Source organism: Cuculus canorus, chromosome 4, assembly GCF_017976375.1.
Source record: "Cuculus canorus isolate bCucCan1 chromosome 4, bCucCan1.pri, whole genome shotgun sequence".
Classification (NCBI taxonomy): Eukaryota; Metazoa; Chordata; class Aves; order Cuculiformes; family Cuculidae; genus Cuculus; species Cuculus canorus.
This window is the reverse complement of record NC_071404.1, coordinates 12,560,996-12,573,808: the sequence shown is the minus strand read 5'-3', so window position 1 is coordinate 12,573,808 and position 12,813 is coordinate 12,560,996. Positions and strand designations below refer to the sequence as shown.

The 12,813-nt window shown below is 38.0% G+C and overlaps 1 protein-coding gene across 3 annotated transcripts in view; it reads left to right on the top strand.

Annotated features, from left to right (window-relative positions):
• The first annotated feature begins 2,031 nt into the window (after window positions 1–2,031).
• The window catches only part of SH3TC1 (SH3 domain and tetratricopeptide repeats 1), a 36,001-nt gene continuing 25,219 nt past the window's right edge, over window positions 2,032–12,813 (top strand). For 2 of the 3 annotated variants that reach the window (XM_009564639.2, XM_054066422.1), the window contains exons 1-3: window positions 2,032–2,137; window positions 8,571–8,822; window positions 11,181–11,255. In XM_009564639.2, the coding sequence (XP_009562934.2) occupies window positions 8,615–8,822; window positions 11,181–11,255 (283 nt within the window). In that variant the 5' untranslated portion in view covers window positions 2,032–2,137; window positions 8,571–8,614. Of the gene's footprint in view, window positions 2,138–8,570; window positions 8,823–11,180; window positions 11,256–12,813 lie in introns of those variants that run through there. The other variant, XM_054066423.1, reaches the window with a different exon arrangement.

Sequence of the window (12,813 nt, the reverse complement as noted above, 5' to 3'; positions counted from 1 at the left end):
GATGTCATTACTCTGAAGCTGGAAACTGTTTTCCTTGTTTCCATGTAAACTGCATGTCAACAGACACCCCAAAGAATTGAAGTACCATGCATAGTATGATGAAATACACTTTGGAGTAAAATCATAGAGGGCAGATGAAGAGGCACAGGTACTGAAAAGAGAGCTAAGGAGCCTGTAATTCAGTTGCTGTCATTTTGTTACTTACTTCCTTAAAGCAAGTTGCATCTCGCTTAATTTTGCATCTTAAAATAAAAATTGGTTGTATTTTTGAGATGGTAAGGATACACTGGTCAGTGGTAGATTCTGTAGTGATTGGGCCATAGAAATAGAGGATGGAACATCAGTATTCACTGGGAAAAATATAGAATTAAATGATTTTTTGTTCTTTTTGCAAAACTGCCTTGTTTACACATAAAGGAAGAGATGATAGGACAGTTGGTGACAAACTTAGGTTATAAAATGTGGCCAAAGATTATCCTTAAATATATAAATAAATGTGATGAAAAGATTTAGACATCTATGAAACTCACAGAAAACTAATGAGCATAATGGTGACAGAAATGTGGTATTTTGTGCTGTTGGCACAGCTACTACATAAACAAATTAAACCTGAAGTGGCATGCTTTGTGTACTGCATTATAATGTAATATCAAATTAATTCTAGTGGGAGGAAAGCCCTGTGGGATATTTGGTTCATTGTGATTTATACAATTACTTGAATACCTTCCAGACTCATAATTTTTGGAAAGATGGAGAAGTCCCAGGCATACTGCCGGAACAGATTGTCCGATCAGTGTGAAGTAGTGTTTATAAATCATGTTAACATTGTTTGAGATGAAGTGAGGTAGATGAGAGTATGATTTCTAATTGATACCTAGGCAACTTTCAAGTGCATATTGCAACAGATTAGCAAGAGTCATACCTACCATCTTGAGTGTGTCTGAAGGGTTGTTGTTTTTCTACTCTCCCAAGCAAGAGCCGTGGGGTGGCAGCAGTGCTGTGTGAGACAACCCACCACCTCAAGCACCCCAGGTGCTTGCCAGTCCCACAGGTTCTATCAGCTAACATTCACCCTGCCAATACACCTACACACACACACACCTGGACAAAGGCCTTACACTTTAAATGTTGGGATTTTGCCGACTAGAGATGTCTGAGATAATAGACGTATTTCCTTGGGGCAGACGCTGTCTATGTTTTCTGTTCTGTTGTAATGACTGCTGCAACACAGCCTGCACTGATGGCACGAATGGTGCTTATTGCTAGCGTATAAGAAGAGTAGCATAACTGTGACCAAATGTATGTTAAGTTTTCAGTATGTTAGGGGGGAAAATAATATAAAACCATTTCAAGATGTGACAAAAAGCAAGCAGAGCTGAAATATGTTGCGCTATTTTCAGTTTCTCTCATCCTTGTCTTTGTGGCTCATTTAGGATGTGGCATCTGAATCAGTGATAAAGTCTTAAGATACAGAAGATATGCTCTGCGTGTACTCCACAACAGACTTGATGAACTCCCCAAACTAATACTTAGTGCTCCATGACTGCATAGTGCATGATAAATTTGCAAAACTCTACACTTCTGCCATGTAAACTCAAGCCTGTAATTTGCTGTCAAACAATTCTTCAGCAGGTTTTTTGCAGATGTAATGATAGCAAGAAATCTAATTCTATAAGCAAAGGGGAAACAAAGCCTGGTACTCCTTCTGAAGGACTATTTGTTACTTTGTCTGAACAATGCTCGCTTAGCACAATGGCCTAGATGTGTCCCATGGAGCATTTTAGCCACTAATAGAAAATGCCAATGTGAATTATCACTTTGAAAAGCAAGAGCATGTGAATGAACCTTCCAGCACACTTAATACATTTCTGCTTTGCACAATGAACTTTAGTGGCTCAGCTTTAAGCTTGTGAATGTTTTCTTTTTTTAAAAAATAAAGAAGGTTTTGAATTAACAGTATTGGTTAATAGACAACTTTTTGTACTTGCCACATCCAAGCCAGGCTGTGCAATCAACAGGAAAGATAAGAAGGTCAAACAGGAAGAGCTGTGCTGGAGTCAGTTTTTAGCAGAGCTGAGGAAGGCGCGGATCTGCCTGCTCTTTACCAACATATTATAGCGAATGAGACTTGGAAAAGGTAGGATAACTCCTGTGCTTTATAGCTATGTATCCATCTTTTGCTGTGCTTTAGTTATGTGGTATTTGTAGGCTTATTGTCAGCGTGTTAGAACTGCAGCCAAAGGGGCATAAATTCAGTAGTGGTGTGCCAACGATTAAATGACTGGAAAACATGTGTAAATGTGATCTGTCGTGGCTATGCTGGGAGTTCCTGTGCTGCTCTCTGTTCCCTTTTCTAGTTAAGTGTTGTGTGAGCTTAGCTGCTGCTCATTAACAAAAGCATTCTTCCTACTTTATTCAGATATCTGCATTAGCTGCCACAGGCTGAACTCTGTCAAATCTACCACTCAAAATCAAGTATTGAGATTCACAGAGGCCTTTTATGGTTTTCTGACAGTGATCAATATTTTCTTTAAAAACCCCTAATGTTTATGCTTATTTTTTTAATCAGCTATGAAATTGTGGATTTTAGTTTACAATTTTCAGTATCTAAACTTGGAAATTTTGGACTTGTGGTGCTTTCAGAGCTGGATTGAGGATGAAAAGTGTATTTCAGTGCTACTGAGGTATGAAGGAAGTTAATTTTAAGAGAGCGTTAAAATGTCTACAGGAATCTGTTGCATCTTTGAAACTTGCTGGGGCTTTTTTTTTGTTTGTAGACCAGCTGTGAACAATGATACTGCTTGCAACATGGTTTACTGAGGATTGCCAGCTAACCTGAAGTTACTTCAGTGATAAAGGAGTCAATCTTTCATTTTTTTTAGAATACTCAGATTCCTAAGTCTGTTTACCCTGGTTACATATCTGTGTTACTTTCCTGTGTAACACATAGGAGCAGTGGAGGAAAAAGTGTTAGGTGTTTCCTATACAGACAGTACATAGCATGGATCGATTTTTTTAGTTCATGCCTGTGACTGAATTTCACAGAGATCAAGGCAGTGATTTACTCTCTTTGGGGCAAAGTATATAATCTTGGCTGTAATATTTTTGCAGACTAATACAGAAGATGTGAAACAAATGTGAGTTGAAACTGGGAAGGAATAATAAAATAACTACTTTAGCACTAGCATGTGGGAAAATGACCTAGATTAACTTAAGGCAGTACTGTTGTGAGACTGAGGTATTGTATATTTGACATGTGGAATATATAGGAGATGAAGCAGAGTAGAAGAGCGAGGTCGTGCACAGAGTCAAATATCCTTCAAATTGAGGTGGTGCAGGCTTCACTAGCTATCTTGCCTGATTTGGAGCCCTGAAAAAACGCAACACACCTCATGAGAAAAGTGAAAATTCATGGGATACCAGAGTTCTGCTGTCTTAGGTAGAGCAGCAGTGGTTAGAAGAGTCTGGAGACTTTCAATGTAAAAAGAGTTGCCCCAGTCCACCAGGGGCTCAGGTGAGATGAGATGAGGAGAGTATCGAACAGTAGCTGGTGCTTAATTTCTTTAGATGAGATGGGAACTGATGCACAGAGGAGCAGTGGCACTAATCTTGTACCATCCAGGAGGTTTCCAGATATACGCATGTTTCCATAAGTATAAATAATCCTCTTGGGATAAATTAATTCAAATTTGCTCTCTGACTATTTCTCCAGCACTTTCATAGCACTCCTGTATGACTGCAAATAATATTTGATTGAATTTCCATGCCCTAAAAATACAGTGGTAACTTGAAGCTAGGTGTTAATAAATTGTCCTGAGCCTCCTAGAGGAAAAATGAAGAATAAGACAGGAATATTTTCTTGCATGCAATAGGCAACTGGTTCAAATACAACTAATTTTCATATACTGAGCCCTATTTTTGTACTTAGAAATACTCATTTAAAGAGAGACACAGAACCTGTTCTGTTTAGTTTTCTTCTTCAATCGCCTTTAATGGGAAAGAGTTGGGGGGAGATAGTGTTCCTGTCTTGCACAACTCCTCCTAAAACAACAACAAAAGTTGGGGAAAAAAAGCCTACTCAACCTGCATAGTTAGGGAAATGGAAAATGTTGAGCTATATGTTTTTTCTTCTGGCTAGCTCTGTTTTGAAAACTGACATACAAGCAGTCAATGAAAAGGAAACAACAACAGAGGGAAAAGCATGATAATGGAATTGTTCTATTTAACTTTCAGTAGGAAAAAAAGTGCCTTATTTCCACCTTGTGTTCAACAGCTGTTAAATACAGACCTTTGAAGCCTGCTCTGCCCTGTGAGAAGGCAAGGGGAAAGTGGAGCGACCTTATGAGCCTCATAAGCCTGGACAGGTTGTATCAATGGCTCTGTGCAGGGTAGCTTGTCCAGGGACCTGAAGATTACACAGGTGAACCTGGTAGCACTCCTGTAGGAGTTGTTGAGCTTTCCAGCATCTGCCTCCCCTCTCTCACTGCTCATCCCCACTGCAAGTGCCCGCTGTAGAAAGTGAGGCTCCTGCAGATCAGTGGGGAGTGCCACCTCTTGCTTGCATGACTTTTGAATAGAGGTTGGCTCCTGATTTGGAAAAATGGGAAGATCATTAAGTTTTATGGCCAAAATTCTGCATTAAAAATGAATTTCTTGGTCAAGCTTCAAAGGGCATGAGACAAAATCATTTTGTCTCAATTATAAATAAAATGCTTTGTCAGCGCACATAAAATGTAGGTTGTAAGAATTATTTATAGGAGATGAACTGATGTTACGAGGTGAGTGTTAGATCTTTAATCGATTCTGTTCATCTTCTATTTGTTGCAGTCAAATGGCTAGTTGTTAGTATAATGGCAAGTTAGCAATATAGGATTATGAAAAACTTCTAATGATGAGAATGACTCGAGCATTGAAGTTTAATATTCTCTAAATATATTTTATAGTGGTTGAATGCTTTTCTTTGGTTTGGTGCCACAGAATCTGCTTTAATTTGTACTGGAGAAGTTTAAAAATTGATGAGAAAGCATGAGCGTATAAATATAGTGATTATATCATAGCATTGGTTATATGTTACCATTATGCTCCTCAGGGTACTTACACGCTAGTCAAAGGTGCACAGAAAAAGGGCAGAGACATGATGCAAAAATCTATGAAATCTTTGTGAACTGGGACCAAATTTGTATAAATTAAAATTAGATGCTAAATAAGCATTGAGAAGGGTCTAAGTAGACTAGGTAGCTAGCCACAGAGAAGTTATTTACTCTCTTGTTCTCAGTGCTTACACAAATCCATGTGGGTTGATGCTCGATAGTTAAGGCAAATATCCATATCGGTGGATTAAAAGCTGGGCACAAGCTGGCAATGTGTGTATAGCCTAGAAGTCCAACCATATCCTCAGCTGCATCAAAAGAAGCATGACCAGCAGGTCAAAGGAGGTGATTCTGCCCCTCTACTCTGCTCTCATAAGACCCCACCTGGAGTACTGCATTCTGCTCTGGAGTCCTCAGCACAGGAGAGACATGGACTTATTGGAGGAGGTCCAGAGGACACCCCAAGAATGATCAAAGGGATGGAACTCTTCTCCTGTGAGGAGAGGCTGAGAGAGTTGGAGTTGCTCACCCCGAGAACAGAAGGCTCCAAGGACACCTTGTAGCAGCCTTCCAGTACTTAAAGGGGGCCTATAAGAAAGACTTAACTAAAAGACAACTTTTTAGTAGAGCCCGTGTGACAGGAAGAAGGCATAATGGCTTTAATCTAAAAGAGGGTAGGTTCAGAATAGATATAAGGAAGAAGATTTTTACCATGAGGGTAATGAAACACTGGCACAGGTTGGCTGGAGAGGTGGTAGATGGCCTGTCCCTGGAAACATTCAAGGAGGAAGGAATGGAGGAAGCTCTGAGCAACCTGGTCTAGTGGAAGATGTCCCTGCTTATTACAGGGAGAGCGGGCTACGGGACTTTTAAAGGTCTCTTCCAACCCCAAATATTTTATGATTCTATTCTATGATTAAAGATGGGAAAGGAATCTGTAGAAGAAAGTATGACTGCTAAAAAATGTTTTTCAGATTTTAATTATCAATTCACTTGGCCTAAGGTCTGAGACACTATGACTCAGTCTTTTTAAGCGCATCGTATTCATTTTGATTCATTCAAATGTCCTGCTTAGTGTTGCAGTGCCACGCTTTATAGGTTCGTTCACAACCCTGTGTACATACATTACCCTTAGCAACATGTGTTAATGCAGAAAACATGAAAGGTTAATCAATACGCTTTCTCCAGCTCAGCTGAATTCTAAGTATATAATATATATGTTTTCCTAAATTTTGTTGAGGGTGGTATTTCTGCTTGTAGATAGAAGCTGATGGGAAATATTAATATTCTGAACACTGAATTTAACTTCTGGGATTAAAGATAATCCTGATCTAAAAATAACAACTGGCTTTGGAATTCATAGAAATATGTGATTTAAGTAACAAACTTTGGAATTTAATTATCTTTAATATCACCATATTTACATCTTCATCAATAGGAGATACCATTATTTACAAAATAAAGAGTAGTGTTCTTGAGCATGAAAATTACAATGCATTACATATAATTCTGTTACAGTACTAAAAAGAATGGTGTTATCTTCTGTCATTACTTTAAGGAAAATATCAACTATACAAATGGAAAAGCATAGCCATCACAAGGTGAGTTTAGTCTCTGGCACACCAGTGTTTTTAATCATATGTAGCTAAGTTATCAAGTTTGATATGCAGTTTTCCAGGGAAGTCAGCAAAGGGAAGTGAGATCTGAAGTCAGAACTACAACATTGACTGAATATGTTAGTGGAAATACTCTTTTCTAAGAAAAAGGCATCAAAATAATTTGTGTTTTAGTTACTGTATCATTATGTGTATATAGGAATTTATACACATAACTTGCTATACCACAAAGCATCTTTTGAAAATCAGCCTCACCCCTCTAAAGGGTACTTTCAAATAAATGGCATAATGGGCAAATGAACATTAAAACAACATCCAGCCTGTGTTTCTTCATGCTTCATTAACTCATGTGTTTGTGGGTAGGTGTGGTTATGGTTTAATTCTCTAAGTTGATTATACTACCTATGAGTATACCTTATTACTTTTTTGTAATTGCATAGTATGCTTCTGTCTACAAATAGCATACTGCTTCTTCAAACGCTCCATGGGCTAAAGGTTTAAATGACTGCAAAACAGAGTATGAAAGCTGTGCAGGCAGATCACTGCCTCGTCTCGTGTACCTGCTTACCATGGCAGACAGCTAGGAGCTGTTGCCACTGTTCATGCTGATGCTCAGTTTGCTCAGGTTTATGGACCTGTGACGTGAAGCTTGGAGGGTGAGAAGTGTTGGAAGGCTTGTGTATGAAGAAGTAAGCTAAAACAATGTTTTGGGATACCCCATTGCATGGTGAACAGAGAAGGGAGAAATTTCCAGACCCATCGGAAGGCAAGGGATACTAGGTGACCAGACACTAACCTGAGGTTTTGGCAGAGCAAAAGCAGCCTTCCATCAACAGCTTCAGTTTTAACCAATTTCTACTGGGAAATAAATGAGAGCGTAAATATCAAAAACAAAGATTACAAGTTTTTATAATCATAATTGATGTAGCTTGTTAATGAGTATGGCTGGAGTAAGCACAGAGGAATTTGGATTCAGTCCAAGTAACAGGATTAAAGCAAAATCTATTCTGTGGCTTTATGCAATCAATTAGGGATACACGAGAGACCACTGAGGAAATGGGTCTAAATGTCAGTGGGGCATGTGCTGGCTATGAGTCATGTCCTTTGCAGTCGCATTGGCTGGTGGCCTGGCTTCACTTTTCTGAAGCTGAAGCATCTTGCGCCCAGGAAATGGGATTGCAGGACGTTCACATCAGTGACTGTTAGAGGGAGCAGTGAAGCTTGCTCCATCTTGTGCTCTAGTTACGTTTCTATTCCTTTCTACTGATGTGCATGCCAATAGGAGTCCTGCTGCCAGACTTAGCCTCTAGCTTCAGTAGATCACTCACTCTTCTGTTTTACTGCAAAGGAATCTTTGGATCCTTGTGTGCCAATCTTCCTGCACTGTGGATTCCTGTAGAGAAGTCATGTTTTAGCTGGATTTCTAAAAACTATTCCTGCTTGTTTGGATTAAGCTTGCAGTCCCCTTTCCATTCTTTCCACCTTTAAGAAGAGATGTTTTTCCTCTGCATTTCCTCTGTTAATGTCAATGATGCTATCCTTTGGAGGCTCTGCATTAAAGCTGGTTAGGAATGAATAGTTAGCAGTGGGCACATGCACGTTTCACTACTTTCCTCTGATTGTTGCTTTTATTCAAATCTATTGCTTTGTTGCTAAAGCAGTGATGCCACCTGACTGCAAGAACTTTTTTTTCTGGGATAAATTTGGGTGTTACACAACAATTTGTCTTTAAGAGGTCTCAAGCAAATACTTTAATGTCTATTAAAATGTAAATAACTGCTGCAGGAGAATAGCAGCTCTTGAATTTGTGTTTGTATTCTGAGATTTTTAAGAACTATATTATTATTTTTATTTTTCCCCTCAGATTATTGATAATGTTACTAGCATCACTGTGAGGAATTCCAAATTATGGAGAGTTTGGGAAAAGCAGGAGGCACCTCCATGCTCAGTGCTAATGCCATCACCCCTCGTATAGAGCAAAAGCAAGACGAGAACTTGGAGAGGAAAGAAATGGAACAGGGAAAGTGCAGGTCTGACTGGAAACATGCAGAGGCCAATGCTGCCACCAGCACTGTCAGGAATGGAGTTGGGATAGACACACTGCGAGAACAAATGGGTAAGACCTGGATCAATATCTCCTGGTCACGCTGCTCTTGTCTTTTCTTTGCATTTAAATTAGTGCGTTCTTTAAACGTTGCTTGTTGTGCACAGACGGAGAACTGCCCTGTGTTTTTCAGCTGAGGGGTTTTTTTAAAGTACATTTACAACCGTGAAATGCAACAAAACAGCTACATTTCCTCCATGGTAGTACTGCATAGATCGGGCTGTTGAATGGTCTATACTGAAATTCACTTTAGGCAGACAAATAGATTATCTATTAGATAAAATAAGCTGTGATGAAAATTATCAGAACTCAAGAGCCAGAATACCGAAACACAAGTTTTGTCAAGCATTTTCTGTTACAATCTCTAAGATCCAGACACAAAAATGAGTTGGACTGCATGTTTCATAAAATTCTAAGTTTTCTGTTTCTCACCAAAAGATGTAATACTATCCTTATATTTCTGCAAATGAAACCATACTTCATGCAGTAAAAACATGCAAGTTGGAAACTCTTTTTGGGTGGAAGGGTGTAGTGGCATAAGTGGTTTTGAGCCAGCGGCCAGACTCTTTCTTGAGAGTAGGCCTGAGGACTGTCTGAATGTGAAAATACTTCAAGCAATCATGGAAAAACTATTTAATTTTAAATTGTACATCCCATTGCTTAGACAGTGTCTTTCTGTTCACAACGGCAACTCCATGGACATCAAAAAATACTGGGAACAAACATCCCAGGGCAGTATAAAGTTTCTCTTTAGCTTGCCAAGAAGAATATAAGTCATCCTATTAGGAATGAGGTATGGAGTTCCTGTTAAGTCACTGAATCTAAATATAATACTTTAAACAGTCTCAATGTTTTAAAGGTATTTATATACCTCTTATGCCTATGCTCAAATTTAATAGCAAACTATTATTTGTAATTAAACTCCCATGAGTAATAAAATGCTTGCTCGTAGTTTTTGCTTTCTCCTAAAAGTCATAGCAATTAGGTTTAGTTTTTAAACAAAGCATTATCCACTGGATACCTTTCAAGTAAAGGCCATTATCTGGTAATATAGAAATAATAGCAACAGCAAGCTCACACACCAAAAATACATGCTAATTAATTGTCCTTATCAATTTCTACATGATGATCAAAGCAATTGATCGCATTGTGTCAAAGTTTTGACAATTGCTTTGTTTGCTGTTTTGACTAAAACAAGAAAAAGCAGAACTGCAACTAAGTATCGTCCTAGAAATTGTGGAGAACTTAAATTTACAATATTCCTTAAATATAGCCAAACTACGCTGTAGTAAAATTACTACTGAAATTCTATTTAAAAAGAAATATTGTTGCATCCAGAATAAAAAAAAAAAACAATCAAACCCAAAACCCCTAACACTTCTGTCAAACTCCCAACCAAAACCCAACCAAACACAAGGTGCTTGGGACTTGAAATTTCCAATTCTAGTATACACTAATAATTGGCCTTGAGATGATATTTGTACTACTTGCTGCCTTTTTTTTCCTGAAGCAGGAAAATTATGTGATTATGTGTCCTTACTTGTGTGACTTTGTTCATGTAATGTCAGCAGACGTACTCAATGGAAGACGCAGAAGACTTGGAAATTACCATGTCACACTATATTACAAGTTTTTTTTCTCAAAAGCAGAGTTGCAGGGGAAAATGTCTTAGGATACAAAAAAATTGTTTCAGAAGTTTTCTTTTACAAATTAAAGATCTATTCCTCCCACTTCCATTCTTAGAAATATCAAGCCTTGTCTTCACTGATTTTTGCTAAGGAAACGTTGAGAAAATGGAATTGTTTGGAGTGAATGTTTCTTCAGTGTAAAAATGTATCATTTCCAAAAGGACAGAAAGAAATATAGGCAGAAAAAAGAAAAACGCAGATTAGTATTAACATAATATGTATTAACTTTGTGCTACCTTTTGAAAACCTGAAATCACTTGTTTTTACATTATCCCCTACCAAGTGTTAAGCTTGTAACAAACAGAAGAATTATTTCTCTGTGTCTGAATTGGTGCAAGGCACTTGCATTATTGCCGAATTATACCACTGAAGATAGTAGAGGTGCAAGGGAAGAGAAAATGAAGTCTGTCCTTTGCTCCCTCCCACATGGGACTTCAGTTTCCTGAGAAGCTATCTGTCAACTAGTTATCCATCATCTTGAAGCTTTGCATCAAAATGATGAAATCAAGATTTAACTTCTCCACTAGAGGAGAAATGATTTTCAGATACCACTTGTGGCATTTTGGGGATAATATAGCAGGAAAAGTGCAGGGGGGGAAGTTATATTCTTTGTTTTTTGGAGTGTGTGATTTATATGGACTTAGAAAATGCACTTAACCATTTCTTTCATTTTTCATAATAGAGTGTTCTCAAAGTGAAAAATACACAAACGTCAGTTCAAGGATCCCTCCCAGTCAAGCAGAGAATTTTCCAACTGGTAAGGCATTTTCTTCTGAAATATCTTATAAATATAATGCTTTAATTATTGCTTACTTTTGTAATTGAGACAACCACATCAACAACATTTGCAGTCATCACCCTTGTAACTTTACAACATTCTTCATGGCACCTGGCACTTCTACGTAAGATTTGGTGAGAATTTCTCATAAAAAGAGAGAAGCAACTTATTAACTGCTGTAAAAGGCAGAAATAATTTATGCACTGTATTGTAATGGCTAATAAAAAAAAAAAGCAAATAAAAACTCCTTGGCTTATTTTATGTATAAGTTTCAATTCTTCAAATGTCTCTATGTTCGTAGCCTTTTCAAGTCTTTATTTTTTTAATGCTGTATTTTTAATGAAGTTGCAGTTGAGTGCAGTTCTTCAGTAAGTAGGTACAGCAGCCTTCCCTTCTGGAGGGCTCATGGCCTGCTCTGTGAATTGTCACATTTTCCTTCTCAATGATTGTTGAGAAAGAGAAATAACCATCGGAAAAATACACTCTGGTATATGCTCTGATTTCTGGCTAGACCTGACAAAACATATCAGCGGTAGACTGTCTCCCCCAGGCATATGTTATTTGTGGTTACATTATTTGTGCTTTTGTACCTGTTTGCCTCACTCTGTACAGAATTTGGGCTCTTCTTACCTGAGGGTATGGATCAGAGCTCACTGAAGCAGACAGGAATATTACCATAGGTGCAGTGGGGTTTTGGATCATGTTTCATTTCCATAAGGCATTATTAATAGCTCTTTCAGTAGAAGCAGCCATATTTCAGGTGGTCAAATTCAATGTAATCATTATTTCACTAACATTATCTTTGTATAAGTCTTAACCTTTAGCTTGGAGTCAATTTTATCATGTAAAACAAAAATTTAGATTTTTTTAAGTGATAAGTCTTCTCTTGTGCCAGTATCGTTATGGCTTCAGGTAAAATGTAAAGGTCAACAATACTGTTACCTAACAGTGATCTGAGTAGCATTCAAAGACTCTAGTTTTCTGGTCTTTGTACTGACAGTTGACTCCACGACCACAGCTTCAATGGGACGGGGCCTTGTAATTCAGTAGCTGCTTTATATCTCTAAGTCACCCTTCTTGACCTTAAGGTAATGAGTAATTTAGGCAGAAATCATCATAAAACTCCTGGAGACGTATATAGGAAGCCCTCTGAAAACCACCTAAGATGCAGCGTATTAGACTAGAGTGTGAAAAATATGTATGTTACCTGTCTAAAATATGAAACTAGGTGGAGCTGGAATATTTTAGGATGTAAAATGATCTCTTTTATTGCTAGAAGCATGACCTACACGCTTGCAATTGAAACTCTTCCTCAGTGGGTATTATTGGCTTATATGTGCCCATCTGAGTATCTGAAAACTTATGAATATGATTTACTGTTACTGAGTTAAATTAACAGACATGCAGAATGAAAGCAGCTTTATCAAACATCCTCTTTATGTGAGAGAAGCTAGCTTATACTGTGCCCTTATATGTAGTAAAAGCTTCTCATAAACAGATGTCAAGATCTGAGAACAGGTAACTAGCTTCTTTCAGA